The sequence below is a fragment of the Bombus pascuorum genome, chromosome 10, assembly GCF_905332965.1.
Source record: "Bombus pascuorum chromosome 10, iyBomPasc1.1, whole genome shotgun sequence".
In the NCBI taxonomy this organism is placed as follows: domain Eukaryota; kingdom Metazoa; phylum Arthropoda; class Insecta; order Hymenoptera; family Apidae; genus Bombus; species Bombus pascuorum.
Genome location: NC_083497.1, coordinates 1,866,638 through 1,892,651, shown reverse-complemented (window position 1 = coordinate 1,892,651; position 26,014 = coordinate 1,866,638). Strand labels below are relative to the sequence as shown.

Sequence of the window (26,014 nt, the reverse complement as noted above, 5' to 3'; positions counted from 1 at the left end):
ATTTTCCATTTATTTCATAAAAATGTTTTATTCTACGTACCCGTGTATTACATCATATTCGAAATACACTTGATAACGATCGTTAATATCAGAATTCATAAAAACATTAAAATTCATAGAAAACTATAAAAACATGGAAAAACATTTTCTTTATATTTTATGGTATTTTTTAATGTCAAGGACAGTTGCTAGATTTTGTTGAAAAAATAAACAAATTATTAAACACATTGTTCAGTCACGTTATTTAGTTCACTAAACTTTTGTATAAGCCCCTTACATTCATTAAGTCTTTTTTTGCGGTTACAGAGAAACGTAGAAATCTCTCGATCGTCAGTGTGGAGGGAAGAAATCGATCTGAAGAACATGACACAGTATCATCTGACACGAATCTGGATGTTAATCGCAGTGGTATGTATACACATACAATTGAACGTTATAAATATAAAGAAATGAAATTGAAGTTTTTAATGAATTTAATTATAACTTTAACAACCTGTTAAATTTTGTTTTATCACATTCTTTATATCATTCTTTGTATAGTAGTTAGATGAATAAATTTAAACATTAATATTAACAATCACCCTCTTTATTCAATTGCGTTTCTTGCACGCTTCACAATCATAGTTTAACCAATTAGAAAGCACGCATGATGCGCGCACACACACACCCTTACTACTACCTCTGCAATAAATTTAATCGACATACTTGATAATAATTATCAATATCTTTCTACGCATTAAAATCTACCTTAAAAATTGAATAATTATTTCAACAAAATTATCAACTTCATTTTTAAATTTACGTAATATCATTTTATGGTTTGTACTAAATCTTTATGAAACGAACAGTTATCACGAAAACTCTAACAATTGTATAACGTAATAAAAATGTCTTTTGTATTTTGAACAAGAATGAATGAATTTAAACAAGATAGAAATGCAAATTTAAAAATGAATAACACAGTGGTCAAGAGTATCTTAACTGCAAGTTTACATTGTAGCAACACGAAAAGTTCAATGCAGTGAAATAGAATACACTTACTTTGTAGTAGTTTCCACCACTGATAATTTTAGACAGGTATTTAAAAAAATATTTAAGACATGACAAAACATATAAAATGTAATAAGGAAAAGGAGAAATATCAGATCATTAGAAATACCTAATCATAGGAGAATTTTGTAAAGACTTTTATGCAAAAACTCATGAAAGGGGTCGAAAATGTAAATAATAAGAGCCATAAAATATTGTTCAACAAATATTTATATTATGCTTATAAAATTTAATACTGTTATTTATAGAGTTTACAATACTGATTGTTTATTTTTATTCAAGTATAGCAATCTTCTACATTTTCTCACAGCATTATTAACATTTAATCGGTTTAAGAACAAAATTTCGAAGAGGAGCAACGAAAGTAAATGAACGATGCTTGAAAAATATTCCAGTTTTCAAATTGATTAGTAAGTTCTTTCCTTTAACGTGTCGTCTCTAAACCAAAACCGTCTTCCTTCGTCTTCCTTCGTTCAATTAAAAATATTTAGTTATAATTTCATAATAGACTGCACATTATAACATTACTCTAAAGGTAAACAACAGTTCAAACATTTCAACGTATTTTGAAAAATGAGAAAATGATTGATGAGGACATTTAGATAGAACCTTATTTAAGGGGGCGGGGGGCAGTTACGTGTTTCAATGGGGTCATCATACAAAGGATAATACCGCGACGAACTAAATAAAAAGCAAGAATACAAGCTAGAAAACAATAAATTAAATGAATTAATAATTGTACCTATATATACAGAGTGTTGCACGTAATTTGAACAATTCACTATCACTCTGAAACAGATGAAAAGATAAAAAGGAATTTCATTAGACGAAATTAAGGAGTATCATGTAATATATGGTTTAGTGTACGTGATAATTCCGTAAATGCCTTTCGAATACCTTCAGATTATCTACATTCTTCAAATAGAATTGTTAAATTTTTATACACCAATCGATCTTTTGTTCTCCATAAGAAAAGAATGAAAGGCGATTAGTTTAAAAGATATCTCAATATAAATTTTATAAGACTTTGCACTATGGTGGTTACGAAAAGACGCGGAGAAATACTCTTGTGTTCATGTTTTCCTTGTCTTTCGTACACTAAATTTGACAAAATTAAAATTGCAATACTTCTTTAAACTAAGCGCCAACCGTGGATAATCAAAAAGCCCATCGATTTACCTATAAAAAACATTAGAATTCTATTTAGAAAGGTATAAGCGACGTACAAATTTTTAAAACACTACATCTTTGGCATAAACACTTTGTCAACACATTTAATTCCGTTTTATGAAACCTTTTTCCATCTTTCATCGTTTCAGAATCGCGTGGTCACAATTGTGTAAGACACTCTGCATATCTAAAGAAGAAATTTAAATTATCGTTCTGAATATGTATAACTCTTTGAATATTTCATTCTTGTTGCATCATCAATAAAATAAATATAGGCGACAAGTTTAGAGACTATTTTGTTTGCTTAACGGTCTTCTTCGGGAAATACTGAAAACCTACGTTTATTGCAAACCATCTACGATAGTAAAATTCATGTAAAAAAATATTAACTCAATGTGTACCACTACCGTCCCATCTTTACGAATGTCACGTTGTACACACACGTCGCACCAGTCGTTAAGGGAATAATATAATTTTAATGCGAAGCATTTAAGCATTACTTGCAAACAAATTTTATTACGAGTCTTCTACTCGCTATTAACCATCGATGTCAACTATTTTGTGGTTACTTACAACATACTTTCATATGTATATTTTAGTATTTTTACACGTTCAGATTTTAATGTATTTTCTCTCTGTTCATTTTTTTAAATATAGCACGATGTTTTTATTAATGAAGCACGCTACATTTATCGGAAGAACATTTTATAAAAATAATATAACTGAATATTAGATTTCAAGCTTTTACGATGGTAGGATGTCATGTATTGAAACCAGTTTCAGGTCTGCTCCAAAGAAGTAGACTGCAATGTTTACGAAACGTTGGCGCAAAGTGCAAGTGTAATATTGACACGACTGTTCCCGTGAAAGCAATAACATGATAATATGACTAAATAGGGTGCAAATTTTTCCAATATAATCATGACAGTCGCGCCAAATTATAGCGCTGATATAATTTCAAAGTGTTTTATATAACACGCGCAATATACAAGAAACTTTAATGTTTCTTGCGGTCACTGTATGCAGTTCACTAGTCAGATAATAAAGTAAGTTGGAATGTTCATAAAAGCAATGTGCAATGTTCGGGCCAAAGCACAACATACTAATAAAAACATAATTGAAATCCGAACAACCTGAGAAATGTCACCCAAGAATCGTAAAAGTTTGATCTAAAAGCTTACTTCGTTAACGATTGTACACATATCTTATCGTGTTGGTTTGTTTAGGGCACGTGATAAAAATCGAACTAGAGCTGAAGGAAGCTCCGGACGACATGATCGTCGGATCGACACCATTCAAATTGGACGTGACCGATGAAATCAATTCGACCTATCCAGATGGTGAGTTCAAAAACCCAAGAGACAAACCCTCGTTATTTGTACATAATTCGAAAATCACGCTTGGTCCTCGATTCACTTTGCTATTTCAAATTGAGAAATTGCAGAAGATCGAAGAGACAAGCGTACATATCTTTAAATTTTACCGTGGGGAAATCGACTTTTTCACGTTTTATTGAACCAGCACGTTTAAATAAGCGAATGTGTCCCTATACGTGAATGTGTAGACAGGTGTGTATCTATTGTACAGAAAATCTTAGCGATTGAAGTATCTTTTGTTTCTTTTTAACGCTTGATGCGCGTGTCCTCTTTCGTTTTATTCTATACCAGACACTAATGCGCACAGTATTGTTTTCATGCTAAAATAAATAAATAAAATAGGAAAAATATGAAATTACAGAAAGGACATGTCGACGTGTGTTAGAAAAACTAGCACATTTCATTTGTCTTGCGACGACTAGCAGATTTCAATTTACTACGAAGAAAAGTACGTGCCATCGTTTTCACCGATAATCAGCATGTGTGTAATGAATCGCTGCGCGATTCGGCAGATATACGTTTCTAATCATGCAATGCACACGAGTGACATTACACGATTAGAAACATATAAATACGTACGCTGCAATGTCGTTCATATGCATCGATTTCCAACACTCTTGACATCCACGATGATTATCGGTAACTCAAGTAATTTTTTTAGAATGGTTACAGTGAAATAAATTTCATGGGCTAAAAAATGTTCAACACTGGATAATTTAAATAATATCCGAAGAAAGAGATGTCCTGGTGTGCATGTTTCCAATCCTTCTGGTCATCTGAAACAAGGAATCCAACGGATTCTTAATCAGTAAAGATGTCGCTATCGCCCCTACGTCGGAGAAGTAAAAAAAATTTTTTTTACAAAATGGTGGCCGTTTTTTTTAACAGTTCCACAGTTTTTAAAAATAGTTAAAAATTAAAATTTTTGACTTTAATCTAGTAAGCGACAGAGGGACATATAGAGAAGATTCATGCAAAATTTCAAATAAATCGGTTCGGTAGAACTTGAGATATCGTGCACGCCAGCTTGAAAAAAGTAGTTTCCAGAAAAACGCGTTTAAAGTTTTGAGTATAGTTTCACGCAGTTTTACTCACATAATGGTATGGTATACTTAGATTATTTCAATCGGCGATTCCCGCTCCATACAATGGACCTTCCTCCACTTCAAAATGTTCATTCTCTGAAGTTCGTTCGTGTAGACGAGCAGTCCTGGCTTCCTTTGAAGCATCCGAAGCTCGGATTTCAGAGCGTTCGATCCGAGTTTCGTCCCGTTTGACAGCGAACGCGTGGGCTTCTCGACCAATCGTGATTCCCATAACGTTCAGTACTTTTAAAATGGGTATAAAACCTTCATTAAATATACTAACAGCGAGAAAAGTAGCAATTTCAATGGTCCGCGTTCCTGCATGAATGTGTTTCGGAGCAAAAGTCCATATCAAGGAATTTAACGATTCGTTATTATTCTGAGTTTCAGAACCCAAACATCGTTCTAACAACTTTCGTAGATTGGCTTTATAACTTTCAATACATCGTCATTTAGAGGAGGATTTTCATGGACAAATTCGTCGATAGCGCCCTCAGCCACAGCTTTTTGCTTTTTGGTCGATTTGTTCCGGTCGGATCAGTTTAGTTGCCGCGTCATCAAAATCGCTGTAACTCGTTAAATAATGGGAATTTTGAAAAATCCTTTTGAGGACATACTCTTGAATGTCTAAACTTTGGAAATATAAAAAGAAAAAAATTTCGATTTTATCAAATTTCTAGACTAGAATATCCCCTTAATTCTTCAAAGATTCGTCCTTCTGTGTGGCTACATTACGTTCGCATCACATAATTTTCTTTCTTAGCGTAGATTATGGAAAATTCAGGACCAATGTGAAGCAAAAATCTTTGGCACGAAAATTTCGCGCAGGGCACAGGCTCCTTCTATCCGCCGGTTTTGCCATGAGAAATCGCTGCAAGGTCGGCTATCGAAATTCCTGTCGTGTTCGCTCGAGTAACCAGTACGTCGCATTACTGTCAGACATTCATTAGAATCTTAGATCTTGCTTCGTTAGAATTGAAATTTAATTAACTCAATTTGATATTCCACATAAGAAAACAAATGAAAAGCGTCAAGTTACGTACCTTAGCTTTCGAGTTATAGAAGCAAATTAAAGAAAATGTTTCGAGTTTTCGCCTCGTTTCCTTAAAGGAAGCCTGTTCCTTAAAGCACCATCGTAAATCGCTAGGATGGATCCATTGTATGATCACCATGATCTATATCCAAGTTTTTGTTTTTGGGGTCACTTATAATCTACCGTGAACTCAACGTAAGCGAACAATATACACGACGGTGAGGAAAGATGCAAAATGGATTTGAGATTATTCGAAGAACACCTGGTATTTTCGAGTGAATACGTGCATGAATACGAAATTAAGGCATAGAGCAGCGTGTGTGAGGTACGAGATAGACACGTTGAACGTTTTCTTTAAACATTCATAACTTGAAGAGTGAAGCATGCAAGACATATGTATATTCATAAGATGTTTCTTAGTTATTTATTATATAAACACTTTTTTCACGATCGCAGGATAATAGGAAGAAAGAAACTTGAAATGCAAATTCGAAAAGGATAAAAAATGGTAGAAAAAATGAAAATACGAATGTTCTAATAATCATTCTACAATATCTATATTTTTTTCGCGTGAAAATTCTTTAAATATACTTTTCGAAAAAAAGATGAAATATTAAAAGAAAAAAGGTAGGAAGTGGCACAAATGAACAAATATGAAGACAAAGTTAGTACATTTTTCAAGTAGCGTTATATCGTGCACGCTATATTCGAGCTCGAGTATTGTTGGAATTACAGGAAATAAGTAAGGCTCAAGTGTACAAAGTGTACAAAGTGTACAAAGAACCGAAGCTTACTGGATTTTGAGTGATTTAGCAAGTAGGTTTTTATTGCTGTCTCTTGCACCCTTTGTGTGGATTCGCACACTACGATTCACTTTTGCATAGTCTCCCTTCGTAGACACTCTCCGTGCTTTCATTACCTTTGTGATTAGAAGAAGGAGTTTTACAGAGCTGGGTAAAATTTCGAGAAAAAATATTTTCAATAGTGTTTTAAGTAGTAGTTATTCTATGATTCGAAGAAAATAGTATTTTAAATAGAAAGTGAGATATTGGCAAATAAAGTATATTCATTTTGTCGAGTTAAAGAATATGATAAAATATTTGAATATTTTATTATATTCGGAATGAGTATTTAAAATATATTTTATTCCTTGAAAATAAAAATAAATTGAGTACAGAAATAATAATATTAAGACGTATACATATATATAGACACTTTCCTTAGACTGCCCATTAATATACATACTTGTACGAAGAGCATTATATATGCACATATGGATACCTTCTCACACAACATTAGCATATGCGAAATTTTGCTGACAAAAACACATTAACAGTTTTACTAAATTGATACAAGGTGGGACAAAAATTCCTGGGTGTTTTCTATTGTAGTAACTATAATAACTGTTGAAGTGGTCACTACTTCTAAAAAAACTCTACATCTGGTCTTTTTAGTTTTCTCAAGCACTGAAGCCATCGACAGTATAAAACAGTATATTAACAGTACTATAAACAGTAGACAGGCAACGATGGTGTCGCGTAATTTTAAATGACAACCAATTAATTCAGTAAATGGCTGCCTTTATTGGTAACACAGTTAAGTTTTTTGTACGAAAAGATTATATGAACTGTCGCAGACCCGTCTCGTACCATCAAGAAGGAAAGCTCGGTGTGGGTGTGCCCTTTTGAACTAAGAACGTGGATTCGTCGTTCATATTTTTCTGTAGAAAAGTGAGGGTAACGATCCGCGATGCCCATTTGTTAATAAATGAAACTATGAAGACAAAGAAAAGCATATGTGGCTCATGGGCATCCTTGTTCATGGGAAAAGCCTGTTATTTCGTTAGACACCCGCTTTCTCCGTAATTGGTAAAAGCGTGCAAAAACATAAGAACCATCCGTAAACCGAAAATACTTATATGAATAGAAATGAAACTGAACAGATTCGGTTTATGGTATTTCCTTAGGTTTGTTGCGGGTCGGTGTAACAATGCGTAGGTCTTGGCGGCCAGACCGTGAGGAACCTCGCAAGGACCATCGCATTTGATGTAACACGTGGAAAGCAGAACTCGATCCGTAACAATAGCTTCGGGGCTTTCAGTCATAGGGTAACACTGCCAGCGTGCGGATCTGGACCAGCTCAAATTATATTCCTACGTGTACTTACACTTCTATATTCAAATATATTTTCTACTTTACAATTTATCCACGCGTTTTACGTTATACGTATGCGATAAAGTAACATGTCGACAAAATGTCAATTTTAAACTCACTGTACGATCGTAGCAGCAGTGAAATTGAGACTCAAATCGCGTTGACAAGTGTTGAAACAGTTTTCCATGTACAGTTATTTATTGGTTGCTATGTAACGTGTAAATAGCGTGACCAAATCCGATATCGATAACTTACCGCACAAATATCGTATGTTCACTTTTTGTAAAATTTGAGCTTTCATATACAACAAATAATTATTGACTGGCTTTTTATGGTATATAAAAGTCACATAAATTTGTTCAAAATAATATTTTTATTTATTATATGTTCCTCGATCTGTTAACAATTTACTGAATTTTTAAAACTGTTTTTCTCGAGAACACTGCAAGTGGACACACAATATTTGTGCATTTAGCCATCGATACGATCTTCTGTTAGAGCGAACAGGATTAAAAAGGATTAAGATGCACGCAGAAACTATAACATTTGTCAACTAAATGTATTTTCTTTTTAAATCTGGCTATCTCCTGCAAAGTTTGACAAATCTCTGAGAACCGCATAGATTCTCGATATTTGGTGTCGATTTTAGTGTTTGATTTCTACGTGTGACCATCGTCGCGCCGCTCAGATTATCCTCACAAACGCGCAATTTCAAACATAGCACTCGCTCTAACTCTACTTATCTACCTCTCAAGACACAGCAGCTGTATGCATTGACCAAATTAGATAGTTTGCCAATAGAGTCAGCAACATCGAAATTTACGATTTATTTGAAGTAATTCACAGTATTGCCGCTAGAATACTGCGTGTATTTGGACCAAGTTATAGCTTTCAAACGGTAGAAGATAAGAATAAATTTATTAGGTAAAATTAGATGAGTTTAAATCACTCTGAAAGAGGAAGCACTTTGAAGATTTTAAAAACATCCCTATTTTTAGCGAATTATAAGCTTATTGTCTTCCTCGTTTCATACTATTTTTTATTGAGAAACGTTACTGTTTCTGATAACTTGGGATGGCTTTCATTGGATATATGACGTGTTTATGAAATATCTTTATTTATTTACAGAAAATATAGAAAACGATAAGTCCAATAATAATAATAAGCATGAAGATTATATTTTCGGCTATAACTTGATTTATTAAAGTTTATTGCTATGAAACGAAAGGGTATTATTTCATACATTTTGAAACTCGTTTTCGTATGCTGGAGAAGGTGGGAATGTACAAAATTGCAATTTTACAAAGATTCTCGAGTTATAGAGGTTCAATTTACTAAGGTCCAACTGTACCTTATACATTATACGTACGCGCTACTGATCAAAAATATGTGGACATATTATTATTTCAATATTAAAAATATGAAGACCTATTGTTGGGATTTTTTATCCAAATGGCACGATATTCGATTCAATTTTCTCTTAAAGATTAATACGCAATGAAAATATCGCCATCTTAATATCGGCGTCTGTTTAAGTGTCAAATTATACATATATAGATACGATCAGCAATGAGTCATATAACCAAAATCGAAACAATACAAGCCAAAATCCTTAGAACAATAGTAAACGCCCCATGGTACGTTAGAAACGAGGGCATACGGAAAGACCTCGGAATACCAACGGTCAAGGAGGAGATTACCAGATTCGCAACAAGATACAGAACAAGAATAGAAATACACCCGAACCAGCTGGCAGCTGAAACGTGCAACACAACAAATATCGCAAGAAGACTAAAAAGGAAACACCCAATAGACCTCATAAAAGATATAACTTAGAAAAAAAAAAAAAAAAAATATAGATACGATGAAGAAAATCTTTCCAAATTAGTCAAGAGTCTATCGTGATTCTGGCAATTATATCTGAGATTAGTCAGCATTTCAACGAATTATGTATTTTATTTTAATATACCATCGATAAGATTTTAACTAAACAGTTTATATTTCATATGACATTTACATTGACTCCAGAAGAAAATAAAAAGTAGTGCTATTAATTTATATATCTTAATGATATTCATTATAAATGATGATATTGTTATTATAAATCGACCAAGGTTTCCACATACTTATAAGCAGCAGTATATATACTTAATGGTAGGTTAAGTGCTAATGTAAGTTCGTAAACTAGATCGTATCGTGACTGATACATTAATGAACATGCAAAGCTTTGGGGATGCTCTTCTAAGGTGCAAAACTATGCTGACCAGTTTAGTAATGCACTATCTGGTTCTGTGATGCAGAGATCAGATGGGAATTGAGACTTGCAAGAGAAGGTTATAACATAAATGAGCGCTTTCTAAATGAAATTAGAAATTTAAAGTTTATAGATCGGTTAACGTAATCACATCCTAAAATACTGTCATTTATTTTCATAAAGAAATAGCTTTTCTTGTGTTTTTAATCGTTCTATGAATATATACCCATAGCACACGAATTATTATTACACGGAGCCTGCACGACGTATCTTTTTGCCAAAAATTGCAAGTGTATTGCAACATAAAACAAAGCGTAACTCAAATCAAAGTTATATTCAGCATGTAGTTGTACATGAAAGTATTTGAACACTCCTAGAAACTTTTTATATATATTACACAAAACATTTTTGTTGAGGTTATTAGATGTATGAACAGAGGAACGCGTAGATAAATTGTAAAGTAGAAAATATATTTTAATACAGAAGTGTAAATACAAGTAATAATATAATTTGAGCTGGTCCAGATTCGCACGCTAGCAGTGTTACCCTTAAGGGCATCAACTATAAAAAATGCTAAAATTTATAATGGGTTTTCAAGATTATTGAGGAAACGTAATAAGGATGTTTAGACATCTGGTGGCCATCTTACCCGAGGGATGGAATCTGGTTTATATAGAGAGTCACGGGACGTAACAATATCAAAGAGCTAAAGGAAAACCTTTCGATATTATTCTTTTTTATTTAATTTGTACTCTATAATTTGTCCAGAGTTTGTCTATTTTATTCCTTTAGTGAGGTCAGTGGGGTGTTTTCTCTCTAGTCTTCTTTTTATGAGGGTTTTGCTCTTTTCACCTCAAGCTGGTTTAGATGTGTTGCCATTCTATCCTTGCATTACTTTTTTTATTATTTGCGTTTATTTTACAATCAATTCTCGTTAGAGAATTTTAAGTAAATTTATCTGGCGTGGCACTATATGTTTGATTCTATTTGAATCTAGTGCTTAAGTTTAAGGTGTAATGTCTTTTTAGTCTGCGGATCTGTTCCGACGTGTCGAGTACTTGAGTAATTAGAGGATTTTGGTGGTTGTTAACTGTTGTGCTGTGTCTGTTGCTGAATTTGGATAATTCTTCTTTGACTGTGGGCATCTTGAGGTCGTGATGTATCGTTTCGTTGGTGACGTACCAAGGTGCGTCTATTAGGGATCTTAAGGTTTTCGATTGGAATCGTTGAAGAATTTCTATGTTGGAATTACTTGCTGTTCCCCATAGTTGGGGAACAGCATATTCCATAGGTCCAAACAGGTTTTAATATGGCTTTATACAGTGTAATTTTACTTTGCATGTTTAAGTTGGAACGTCGGCCGATGAGCCAGTAGAATTTTTAAAATTTTGCTTTGAGTTGTTTGGTTTTATCTAAAATATGTTGTTTCCATATCAATCTTCTGTCCAGAATCATGTCCAGATATCTGACTGATTCTTTATCTCGAATAGGTATATTATTTATTTTGCGTATCTCCCGATTTCTTCTTTGACCGCTGGTATTTTTAGGTCTTTGCATATATCCTCGTTTCTGACATACCATAGGGCTGATACCACGGAGATATTTTCCATGCTGAGTTTAGAGTTTCGACTTCTTAGCCTAGTTACCCAGTAGCTTCTTTTTATCGGTATTCTGTATACGCTGTCGATGGCTTCAGTGCTTGAGAAAACTAAAAAGACCAGATGTAGAGTTTTCTTAGAAGTGGTGACCACTTGAACAATCGTGAAGTTCATTAGCATTGTAACGATTATTGTCGTTATATTGGAAAATTCGTAATGGATCTGAAAATATATATAGAAGTTACATGATACTTATTTGGAGCATTCATTCTGCAAAGAGCACCAAAGAATTTGCACAGTCAATTATTTACTATAAACCACAAAATATACCTAGTAATACCACCTTTAGCACTAATTGTATACTTAAAACTGTTATTCATATAAAAAAAACATACAAAAATATACAACAAAAGTTTTTCCTCCGAAGCTTACTTTTCGAGAAATTCAAGTTCGCAAATATGTTAAGTATATTTGAATTTGTCTGATTACGGACTGGGTATGAGTAAATCATCAATGGGGTGTTATAATAGATGCGAAAATAACTAAGAAACGAAGAATAAAATTTTTCTGTTTAAAGTTTCATTTTCAAGAAAATAGAGCTTGAACATGTTTTGTTACGAATCGGCCTGATACACGCGTATGATAAATTTTCAAAATTATTTTTCTCGTAAACACACCGTCTTATGAAAAATTTTTATTCCACATTTGCAACTTATTTTCACGTAGAATAACCTCCTGTCGATTATTTAGTCCTGCCCAGTTCGAAATTAACCATGTTCAAGTATATTTGATAAATTTTTAAACTCGATTTTTTTCAAATACTAAGCTCCGAACGAAGATATTCTCTTCCCGCTTGTACATAACTTTCGGCCACACCTTGTATATTTTTTCGGACACGGTTATATAAGACCATATACAAACGTAATTCGAAATTTTTGCTGTTATAATTACGAGAGACGTGTTTCATTACAGTGCTAAGCTAACACCGCTAATGAAATTTTAACAAGTTTCATATAATGCACAAAATACCTATTCATAAAAAATTCTGTGATAAGTCTATGAATATTTTCATGAGCCACTGTACATTTAAAATATGGATATATTCTGTTTAAATTGTCAATGTGTAAAAAATGTATACAGAACTTGTGAATTTTACGAATCGACTTGACGAGGAAGCTTGTTACATTTTAGACTGATCTCCTTAAGAAGTTATTGAAGAAATACAACTTTGTGCGATGTGCTTAAATTTGTCTCGTTACTGCCTTTAACAGCAGATAAGATCATATGATCTCATTTAGAAAAGTTATGATCACCTTGAACGTTAGTGTCCCATCAACTAATTGTCAGCTGCCACAATAGTTCCTTTTTCTTTAAAATAACAATAACTGCTTATAAGTTAGCTAAAATTATGTTCTAAAGATCTATCCTTTCTCTAAAATTTGTTTACTCTAATTTTAAATCCGCAGCAGAAACGTTGTGTGTGTAGCATAGTTTATATTGTAACATGAAGCTGCATACTGATTGCTGCTTGACTGGAATATTATCTATACTAATACGTATTTAAATATATGTATGTATATGATAACCAGATTGCAAATGTTTATGCAAACTCATATTTCTATGAACATGACTAAATGTAAACAATAGAACCTAAGCAGAAAATTCTCTCATTTATTAAATCTTGTTATAAATATTATACTTTGGATATTTTATACATTTTTGCATATTTAGTGCATTCTTTAAATTTTCTATAAATGCATAAACAGTCTAATAACCTTATCGTTTGAATCGTATATAAATAAAAACTGCAAAACTATAATAAATCATTGCGAAATAAATATAATAACCTTTCCATATAAGGTTTTCATTACCAATTGTAATCAACTAAATATCATTGTTATCTTTAATTTGTATCGATCGTCTAACGATAAATTAGTTTACCATCGGAAGTTGAATTATTCAGGGAAGCACAGATGTTCTATACAGTACACCTTTGTTATCTCCTGTGCCATGAAATTACATGCTGATTTAGCAAGGTCTTTGTTAACAGAAGCATCACGGCGCACCACGATACATACTACAATATATATGAAGATATACCATTTCAAACCACTGCATGTAATTCGATAGTATTTTCCATGATGAGAAGAAATATTTATTTCCTTTGGTATCAAGTATTTGTGAATAAACCTCGTGTGAGGTTTGTTTCGGTTTAAGCATCGAAAGAATTATGGAATTTTTTAATAGGTGTTTCGACCGTTCGCGAAGAGACGCGATCACTTGGTAGCACGTCAACGAGAGTCGTAAATTCCCGTTACGATTAAACAATCGACGCCACGAACTGATCGATCCCCTTATTTCTATTAGGATAATAAGGGTGGTTCAATAGAGTATACACTGAATTAACAGCATAAATTAAAGTTTATTCAACAACTTATTAACTAGAGATATATAAATTGATAAAGCATAGTTAAGTTTCGATTACTAGACAAAATTACAATGTTGAGTATGCGACGTAAGCTTAGATGACGACGGTTCAAAAAATTCAGTCTTTCAATGATATTGTTAGACGAATCAGCAAGCTTTTTACATATTTTATATATTTTTTATAATACCTTATACACGATGTCTAAAAAGTCCAGGAAGGACATGTTCGATAGTGATAGTAGTAGTGAAGAATATTATTTTGAACCTGACAAGATAGAAGACGACGACAGTGCTTCAAACAGTGGAAGCGAACTCCGTTCAACAAGGAATCGGCTCAGACGTTTCAATATTTCTAGCGATAGTGATAGTGATTATGAACTGAATATCGATGAAAATAATACAAGCCTCGACGATGAATAACGCAAACGTTCAACGTGTATATTTTCTCAACTATGCGCGCCAGTACGTTTCGTCCGCAGCGACGCTGCATTTGGTTGATTTATTTATCTTATGAAATCCTTCTTACACGTTCTAAAGTACCTTATTTTCATGCAACTTTTATTATACAGATTCTAAAAATTCTGTTCCATGAGAACACTTTTTAAAGAAATCCCTAAAGATAAACGATATTTTTTTAATTGAAACATATAAATTCGAACAGAACTCTTTTAAAATCCAGAGAGAATTCCTTTTCTCAATCCCCCTTTCAGTTATATAAATGTTTACAATAGGATAAACTCAGGAGAGACGCCACTGGCGTAAAGGCGTCTCACTCGTAATATCTTTTGATCGAAGAAAGAGAGCTGTACATATTACGTTTTGTCATAACCTTGTTTCTGTGCTTGAGAAAAATACTGCCTTATATACACAGGGTGAAATAACGGAAGGTTGACTTCACGTTACATAATACTTGCTAAATGATGAAAAAAGTCTTAATAAACATGGGTTACTTAGACGCTATAACCGCAACATTCCCAATAGAAGTCGGCATACCCCAAGGCAGTGTTTTCAGACCTCTGCTGTTCACCATCTACACTGCCGATTTACCAACGTTAACAGAGGTAACCACAGCGACATTTGCTGATGACACAGCTTTATTAGCATCCCACTTAGACCCGATAATTGCCTCCAGCGAGGTCTCGACTCTATGGAAAAATGGTTCCACAAATGGCGCTTCAAAATAAATAAAAATAAATCCAGTCGTATAACTTTCACGCTACGAAAACAATCCTGCCCACAGGTGACCATAAATAATATTACAATTCTAAACAAAGATACAATCAGATATCTGGGCATGATACTAGACAGAAGAATGACATGGAAACGGCACATCCTAGATAAATCCAAAGAACTAAAAACAAAACTAAAAAAATTCTACTTACAACTTAAACATGCAGAGTAAAATAATGCTATACAAAGCCATATTAAAACCTGTTTGGACTTATGGGATCCAACTATGGGGAACAGCGAGCAACTTCAACGTAGAAATTCTCCAACGATTCCAATCAAAAACTCTAAGGTCCTTAATAGATGCACCTTGGTACGTTACCAACGAAACAATATATCGCCACCTTAAGATACCCACAATCAAAGAAGAAATAGTTCAGAAACAGACATAATATAAGAGTTAACAACCACCAAAATCCATTAGTTACCCAATTACTTGACACGACAGATCAGATCCGCAGACTAAAAAGACAATACCCCTTAAATTGAAGCATTAGATTCAACTAGAATCAAACACACTATAAACTTTTATAATCCAAGTCACAGTACCAAAGAAATTTACTTAAAATTCTGTATGAGAATTGATTGTAAATAATCTACTAAATAAAAAAAGAATTTGTGTTGCTCCATACTCTTTTTGCCCTCACTACGTTTTATAACATTGTTAACAATATACAGACAGAATATATAGTCTGTGTTTTTGATATGCCAGTGTCGGCTTTTCGTTAAAATAAATAGTTTCCGAAGTGAGAAATTTACTCGCTTCAACTGAAACGAAAAAATATTTATAACTTTGCAGTTAATAATTTTTTGACTTATGTTAGTAAGGACATATTTTCATCACTTAGCAAGTACTATCTACCCTAAAAGTTATAAATTTTTCTTCTGTGTCGCTTCGTATATTACAGAAAATATTTTAAAGTTCATCGCAACGGGTATTGTAACACGGCCCGTATCGAGACACGGCTATCGTCGTTGGTGCTTTTCCGTTAGTATATTAAATTTTTAAAGTTTGCAACTTTTTAGAAATTTGTCAATATATGGATAAAGTTAAAGCAATATATTTGGTTGGATGATTACAGTTTCATAGTTGTATAGATAAAAAATAGATAAATTTTGTCTGTAATATCTTCAATAGTTGGGGAGATCGCAGTTTTTGAAAAAATTATAAATACATAAACATGGCAATGTATTTGATCGGACGATTAAAGGGTCTATACAGGATATTTAGCTACGGATTTTCCACGATTTAAAAAGCGGTTCTTGACGCCGAAATAAGACGAAAATTAAGAATAAAAAAAATTGCGTTTTCAGCTTCGTTTTTTAGTTATTGATAATTAAACATCGGCCAAAGTACCCCGCCACGCGAGCAAACCTCCTTACGAACATAAAGAGGTCAGTCTAAGCAGCGGGGCGCACAGCGATCCTCAATTCGAACGACGCATGGGTGGCAGCTTACCTCGTACAAGTTGTAGAGAAAAAAGCCATGGTATTCAGAGACGTAAACTACCCCGAGCATTGTTTTGCAGAACAAATGGTATGTTGAAGATTAAACCTGCTTATTCGTGAAAATCCATAAGAGCATATGGGAAACCGCCCTGTGAAATTTCCGAGTAGAGAGGATTAATGTTTCCTCTGATCCTTTGTCTCTGCGAGTGTCCACAGCAAAATCACACACGTACCGCAATTGTCCCGACCGCGAGTGTCCACCTGTTTCCAAAACAGTCAAATTGGTTAAGTGCTTTTGCACCGCGTTGATAGAATGTGGTGGTGCACATTTTCTTGAATACGATGCAGTATTATATCTCCCAGGATCGTCGTACTGAACTCGTCTGCCAAATTTCGCAGGTTTTAACGCACAGGTATCCCGTGATCGTTGGTCCATTTTGCAAAATATCTTTGCGCTGGGTATAGTCCTATTGGGATATTTTTTGGCATATAAACTTTGTGCTTTTGTGCTACTGCCATCCGTCGCACCGTAGCAAAGGCGCTTGTCCGAAAGTTCTCCAAATGTATACTTATTGTAATAAATATGACCACAGTATAAATACTGCTGCACTGCATATAACACTCGCTACGCACACTGCACACTCAACACACCCAAGTAACATTATCTTAATATTTTCAGTTCTTTGAAAGTTCCTCATCGACTATCGGAATTATTCTGTTCTTCCAAAACTGTTCCAGTCTGTTGCTTCAAAACGTCTAAAACATGGCAATGTAGGGTTGGAGTGGTCGTTCCGAAAGAAAAATTTACGATACAAGGGTATGGTATCGAAGAAGAGAGCAGGCTGTACACCAGATAATATTAAAAAAAAGCCCAAAACTATTTTGCACAATCTTCGAACTTTATATAGCTAGATATTTATTAGAGATGGTTATTTAAAAAATGGACTTTCTGTTCACCAGATGAATTTCGGAAATATCTCAATTCCTCAAGCCTTATTATTTTCACTTTTGTGACCGAAACGTGCTTTAAGCGTGGAAAGAAAAAGATTAGAAGAATGCTTTAAGAAAACTTTAACATGGAAAAAAGAAGCACAATTATCGCATTTATTATTTATTTTGAAGCACACACTTTGACTATATTCGTGGAATAATATAAAATATTGATTTGACATTTTGTAGGAATCGTTGAAAGACAGGCTACAAGTTTTTCGGTAAATATTCACTTTTCATCACAAAATGGTTTCACCACTGTCTATTTCTTACATCACTATATTTAGAGGCAAGTAATATTTAATTTCAAAGGGTTGCCTAATTAACTTTGATCGCTGTGAGTTATATGAGCGAGTCAAATAATATTATTTCTATCTTAAACTGCATTTTGACATTCGCATTTTGAGTCGTTGATAAAATTTATAAGAAAAAATGATATGGTTAGGTTATAATGACGTTTTACTATAATTGTTAGTAATAATAAACATACGAGAAAGTCTTTTACGTATATCAAACGCTATTGATTTATCACTACGACACTTGCGAAATTAATATTGGACTTTATTAAGTCTCTGTTGATAGAAGTAAATCCTTTCCTTAATCATAGTGCTGCAGTGTTTCGTCTTAGAAATATAATGGAACTTTCAATATACACAGATTTACTATCGGAATATTCTATTATATAAACGTTCTATCAAGCAAAGGAAATACACTTTCCTTCTGTGTTTTGCTATTGTATTGTTTGAAAGAACAAAAAACATGAAGATTTTCGTAGGCAATTTTACGACACACGCTTTCGAAGACACGAGGCAATTTTTGAGTCAGGACGTTAGCACTTAAAATAATTTCTTTCGAGAACCGTAACAATGCTTGCAATTTTCCATAGCCACAGTGTTCCCAACAGCCGAACGTGTCATAAATGCGGTTATTTTCGAAAGGTCGTTAGCGTATTGTAATGGCCTGATTCGTCGAGGGTCATTCGCAGGAATTTCCGTGACACTTACCTAATTGTTTCGAATTGAAGCCTCACATTCGTCCAGGTATCGATTATCCGCTTCCCGCCGTGAGCTTCCCGCCGTGAGCTTCCCGCCGCGAGCCTCGCCAACAGTTGTCCACGCTTCGGACGCATAGACATCAACTGTATGTGTGGCATTTAACGAGTATGCCGATTGGACCTTTCTCGTGTAACCAATCAATCAACATACATGTTTTTTGGGATTTCACTCCGGCCTTGCCGAACTATCGGTCAAATCGAGCAACGCAGGATCGCTCGGGTTTCTGAGCCGTCCGCATCTCTCAGTTTTTGGAGAAAATTTAGAATCGCTTCGACAGTCAACTTGTTAACATCGCTTTATCATTCGGAGAATACAGTATTCAGCAACGCTTATATTATATTTGAGCATCATCAACAAAAGCAATCGGTTCGTACTTCCGTTTCTTTGTTACGACGCTCGAGTCAAGAGCTTTTCCGGAGCGACATCGCTTTCAATCGGACACATCGCACGATCTTCGTAGATAATCCATCGCTTCGGGGCTAATCCACTTCTTTTAATCTGTTGGTAAATATTAATTTGGCAGATAACAGATGTAATGTAACGAGCAAACAACACAAACACGCACACATACTATAATTATCAAGATAAATACAAATGTATGTATGTAGTATATAGTAAGTACATAGATTATAGTACACCCTTCGGTGAAACTGTAAAAAAGGCACAACTTCGTCGATTTGGATATCGACGGTCGTTGAATATAATGTAGAAATTAATATTTTGAACAACTCCTTCCTTAGTTTTCCAAATATTTGCAACAAACTAACTATGTAACTACGATATGCGTTAGTTTGGTTACCAGCTGTCTTATCTTTTGTTTGTGGTACATATAAACGAAACTCGGGCGAGATTGGGTAAAGCTCCGTACATAACAGCATACGCAAGATTATATTTAACAAATATCTGTTATAATTTAAATAAAAATTAATATCATCGATGCATTGGGTTTCACAATTATTCTTTTCATAAAATAATACCAATTATTCATTCGCCTATTATTTTTGTAATTAACCTCTTAGACACGATGCGCCACTATAGTGGCTAACTCTACTGACTCATTCGCTCACCGTTTGAACTAAATGATCTTTTTCATTTGTCTTGCACCAACCTTAACAGAGATAATCACAGCGACATTTGCTGATGACACAGCTTTATTAGCATCCCACTCAAACCCGATAATTGCCACCTCAACTCTCCAGCGAGGTCTCGACTCTATGGAAGAATGATTCCACAAATGGCGCTTCAAAATATATGAAAACAAATCCAGTCATATAACTTTAACACTGCGAAAACAATCCTGCCCTCAGGTGACCATAAATAATATTCCAATACCAAAGATTCAGTCAGACATCTGGGCATGATTCTAGACAGAAGAATGACATGGAAACGGCACATCCTAGATAAATCCAAAGAACTAAAAACAAAACTAAAAAAATTCTACTTACAACTTAAACATGCAGAGTAAAATAATGCTATACAAAGCCATATTAAAACCTGTTTGGACTTATGGGATCCAACTATGGGGAACAGCGAGCAACTCCAATGTAGAAATTCTCCAACAATTCCAATCAAAAACTTTAAGGTCCTTAATATATGCACCTTGGTACGTTACCAACGAAACAATATATCGCGACCTTAAGATACCCACAGTCAAAGAAGAAATAGTTTAGAAACAGACATAATATAAGAGTTAACAACCACCAAAATCCATTAGTTACCCAATTACTTGACACGACGGATCAGATCCGCAGACTAAAAAGACAATACCCTTTAGATTGAAGCATTAGAGTCAACTAGAATCAAACACACTATAAATTTTTATAATCCAAGTCACAGTACCAAAGAAATTTACTTAAAATTCTGTATGAGAATTGATTGTAAATAATCTACTAAATAAAAAAAGAATTTGTGTTGCTCCATACTCTTTTTGCCCTCACTACGTTTTATAACATTGTTAACAATATACAGACAGAATATATAGTCTGTGTTTTTGATATGCCAGTGTCGGCTTTTCGTTAAAATAAATATATCATTATTCGATGCTTTTTTTTAACATGCTGATCCGTATCCTCATAATTTCTTAGAATCCTCAAACTCAAAATGTCGCTTCAAAATAGAAAACAAAGAGCAATTTGACAGACACTAATGCCCTATGGGTGTGAAAATTGTAACGTGGGTCTATGTATCGTACTGTGCTTTAAAATATATCATACTTAATTGCATTATTAATTATTAAAGTGAATTATTAATCATATTTTTAAGAAAAATTATAATTTAGTTATCAAAAACTTCATTCCAATGTGCTTGTGTAGAGAACAGGAATGCAGTGCTATATCGTTTACGCGTAATTCGCGTCAAACTCTGCCGTACATAAAAACAGCCTCGTGCAAAATTCAGCCGTTCCTAAGGGATTAATTTATTAGAAAAAAGGGTAGTAGCATGGTTTTCCAGTTCTACATTTCTTCCTAAAATCTGATTCCTAAGTTAAATCGCTCCAAATTCTTTCCTAACATATTCGTTACCCTTTAGATTGAAGCATTAGATTCAATTAGAATCAAAGATACTATAAACTCTCATAACCCAAGTTACAGTACCACCCCAAAATAATTTACTTATAATTCTCAATGAGAATTGATTGTAAAAAGTCTACCAAATAAAAAAAAAAGAAAACATATTCGTAAACTAATAAGGGTATCTGTGATGAAAGGCGAAAGCAAAAGAAAAACAATTTAATTGAGTTTCACATATTTTATAAAAATAAAATTATTTTTGGAACTTATACAAAAGTAAGGGTAATATGGTCTGCTGACGAAAATCATAAAAATCATTTTTTGGTAACATTTTGAGATCGAAAGTAAACAGATAAAACAAATTCTTCTGTTTATACACAAAAATGACACGCATTCTTTCTTTTCGCACTTCGTGCACTCACTATGAGTTCGCTGTGAGGCAAACTGACGTCGCCTTACGACCTTCTTTCCGTTTCCTTCTCTCAGACTGTAAAACCATAATTTTCTTTGATCTCGGATAAATATTTCTCCGAAGCATGTCTATACGATTATAACTGTTACGGCGCGCTAGACGGTCAGTGCGACGTACCTTTCGTTCTGACCGCCGACGCCTATCTCTCGTCAAAACTGACCTGCAGTAACCTAAGGAACCACCATAAACCGAATCTTTTCAACTCAATTTCGATTCATACAAATATTATTCGGTTTATGGATGGTCATTTGAACAGTCATTAGGTTTATTGCACTCTCTTGCTAATTACGAGGAAAGCAGATGTGTCCCGCTAAATGGCGGGTTTTTCCCAAGACCAAGGCCACCCATGAGCCAAATATGCAGGAGACTTTCTCCTCGCATTATGTTTATTAACTTCGGCTATAACCAATGGGCATCGCGGATCGTGTGAACAACAAATCCGGGTCCTTGGTTCAGCAAGGGTACACCCACACCGAGCTTTCCTCCTGAATAAGACGAGATGGGTCACTCACTGCTCTTCTACTAAGCAGACAGTCAAGTACACTGTTCTTCTACCACGCAGACAGTCAAGTCCACTGTTCTTCTACCACGCTGACAGTCAAGTACACTGCTCTTCTACTCCTCAGACAGTCAAGTAAATTGTTCTTCTACCACGCAGACAGTCAAGTCGACTGCTCTTCTACTAAGCAGACAGTCAAGTACAATTCTAGCCACCGAGGCAGTAACTTCAATTCACGCCAACGAGACAGTCGATTCTTGGCGTCAACATACTTCGGACGGTTCTTGCACTCATTCGGCAAGCTAGTCTAATAGTTTCACACGATATCGGGATTCATCGCGTTAACCGATATCAATTTCAACATATTTCTATATACGTCCCAAGTGTTGTGAAAAGTGCGGAATAAATAAAAATATATAACTGGAGACTACAGTTATTTCAATATAACCACCCCTATTGTCGTAACTGAAATCAGGGGATCGCCCTGCTCGCGGTGTCGATTCTTAGATCGTAACGGGAATTTACGACTCCCGTTGACGCGCCTAACGGAGACGCGTCTCCCCGCGACTGGACGAACTTAACATTGGTCCTTCGAGCCGGATACACGTGCCAGCAAAAAGTGCTCCAAACAGTGAACATACAGTGCCACGTGATCCCACCGCCATTCTACCTCACGCTTGGACGTCAGAAAGCAAAACGTGAGAAGTTTCAATTTTAACTACGTCAATAATAATGCCGACCAGCGCCAAAGCCAATAACGTCAGAAGAAGGCGCGATAAGCAGTTTGAAGTTGCCCTCAACCACCTAAGGGAAAACATCAAGGATTATGATCAACCCACCGCATCACACATCACGTCTGTGAATGTACTTCAATCCCAGCTTCAGTATGCGTGGCAGAGATTTCAATCCTGCCAAGAAGAATTAGACGATCTGGATGACGAGGACCTCGCGCAGGAAGCGCAGGCCTGGAAGGATTACACTGAGCTGGGCTTGCGACTCCAAAACATCGCAGACAAAAGGCAACTATCAACATGTCGGATGCCATCTAATCATGAATTAGATAACAAGTCATCCACTACCGCCGAGCCGGTGACGACTAAGCTGTCAGAGTCTCAACGACCAAATTCAACGGCACCAAACGCCTTGAATCCGAAAACTTCGAATACCCGAGACTCATCGTCTACACGTAATTTGAAGACTAACTCTCACGAGCCTCTGGATCAGAAGGAACTGAATCCCGTCCAGGACAACTATGGTCATACTCCGCCGACGGAGAATATCTTATCAAATCCAGTGACGATTCCGTTGCATGATACACGGAACTCAACGCACGACACTCTTCAGGAAAAGTATAACTGCCACCGCCAGGTGTGCATGCGACATTGGGAATTAATTTTCAATTGTCCAAAAGTAAACGAAGAAACACCCGACGCATTGGACGATTTATTAGAAACGTTCAAAATAAATCTTAAGGTCTTAGAAAAACTAGGTCAACCAGTTACCTCAGACGTAGTTCTGATCAGCTTGATTACATCGAAGCTACCAGCACATACCATACGCAAATGGCACGGCACCCTGCTTGATAAAAAAATGCCGTCGTATACACACCTTATGGACTTTTTAAAGACAAAGGTGAACGGCGATCGAGCAATTTCAACAACAAACGGGAGAAAAAATCGGGCGTACGAGAAACACAATCGTCAGCGACAAAGGGCGCCGCGAACACACACATTTACCACTACAAATAGGACGTTGGTGTGTCCAGCTTGCCGAGGATCACACGAACTTTGGCATTGCAAGGTTTTCAAGTCGATGTCGGTCAAGAATCGCCTTGAAACCGTCAAAAGGGGTGCCCTCTGCACTAATTGTTTAGGTCAAGGGCATTCTGTGGCTCAATGTACCGCCGGTTCCTGTCGCGTATGTGAACGACGACATCATACGAACCTACATCAAGCTCAATATCACGGCAAATCACGACCATCGAGCGGTCAATCACCAAGCAATTGATCATCAAGCAGCCGATCATCGAACGATCGGTCTTCGAGCGACCGATCATCAGGTAGACGATCGATACCTAGTTCACCGACACCGCAGGCACCACCTCACGCGAGACGATCAGACACGTCTCGTACATCACCTCGCCGATCATCTCCTCGAGCATCTCAACAATCATCACGCCAATCATCTCGCCGGGCATATCACCAAACGTCTCGCCGAACGTCTCCCAAACGCGAGGCTCACTCGACACGAACAAATGTACACGAATCAGATCTATCGATGAGTCCTCAACGACAAGGAAAACAATGACTATCTCAAACGACGTTATTCGGGACCGAACCACATACAACGGATTCAAGCAACTCACGTCCTGCCAAACCATCGTATCACGATCTGTTAGTGACAGCACAGGTACACATTTTGAATGCTCAAAATCAACCATTCCGTTGTAGAGCGCTGCTAGACACGGGCTCTAGCATGAACTTCATCACCGAGAAACTTACCAAATCGTTGAAACTCGATCAACGGAAATGTTCGGTCCCAATCGGAGCTCTAAACGCGTTATCGACTTCATCGAAACGTTATATTACGGCTACAATCACCTCAATCGACGGCACATACGAAACACTTTAACTGTATTTTTGAAAATATGAAAGATCAAGTGATCGCTCTTGTGCATATCGATTCTACGTACCTTTTATCAAATATATTCCACGCACAGCACTAAAACTCGCTTAATTTGTAAGAAATATTTTGGTAAATGTACAGATCCAACTCAATCTCTCCGATTTTTATGATTTTTTAATTTCTGCTCAAGGGCATTATTTCAAATAACTTTTTCTCAGACATACGACCAGTCTCGCGTAGTTTTCGACATATTTGCAAAAAACTACAATGTATTTTTGCCTATCTTGTTTTGTGGTTGTGTATCTGTGAAAACGCGTGTGTCAGTATTGCTTGCCAATCGCTGGCCGCTCATCTTTTGTTTATAAACAAGGGTCAGACAAGCAAGGCACAACGTGCGAGACTGCAAGAAATGTTTGTTATAACTCAATTAAAAGCGGGTATCGTCAATATATTGGCCTTGGGTTTGGGTGAGACTCGTCAAACTCAGTCGCCGTGATATAAAGACAATAAACAAGAACACAGTTTGTTATCACTTCACGGATGCGTTGTCGACCGGATTTGAGGAAGCTAACTCAAACCCATACGCAATACATTGGCGATATTCGCTCTCCGTTGAATTATAAGTTGTAACAGACGTTTCTTGCAGCTTCGCATTGTGCACGAGGCCTTTAAGTTCGCCCAATTCTCGTTTGTAAACAGAAAATCAGCAGCCGGCAGCCTTATGTATACCCTGGTACAGTTGCACAACTATAGGCAGAATTCATTTTAGTGGTATCGACAGTTTTATCTATATTTATCGATAGTTTAGATAGTTGGATGTACAGGAAAAAGATGTTCCAGAATGTTGATCTTTACGACACATTTAAAAATTATCAAGACCGAAGAAGACATATGTTTTCTATAGTTTCGCTCACCCTTCTTTTTTTTTTTCATCCAGATACAGTTGCGTACATTTGGATACGCGCATACAGATATTGTTCATCTTGGCATGAATTCGTGTTTCTTAAATATTTGTCTGTAATATCAGCAATATGAAATAAT

At 35.5% G+C, this 26,014-nt stretch overlaps 1 protein-coding gene across 1 annotated transcript in view; it reads left to right on the top strand.

Moving 5' to 3' along the window:
* The first annotated feature begins 306 nt into the window (after window positions 1–306).
* LOC132911139 (uncharacterized) overlaps window positions 307–26,014 on the top strand; it is a 54,710-nt gene continuing 29,002 nt past the window's right edge. The window contains exons 1-2 of the mRNA XM_060967537.1: window positions 307–408; window positions 3,447–3,560. Of these exons, the coding sequence (XP_060823520.1) occupies window positions 3,494–3,560 (67 nt within the window). The 5' untranslated portion in view covers window positions 307–408; window positions 3,447–3,493. The remainder of the gene's footprint in view (window positions 409–3,446; window positions 3,561–26,014) is intronic.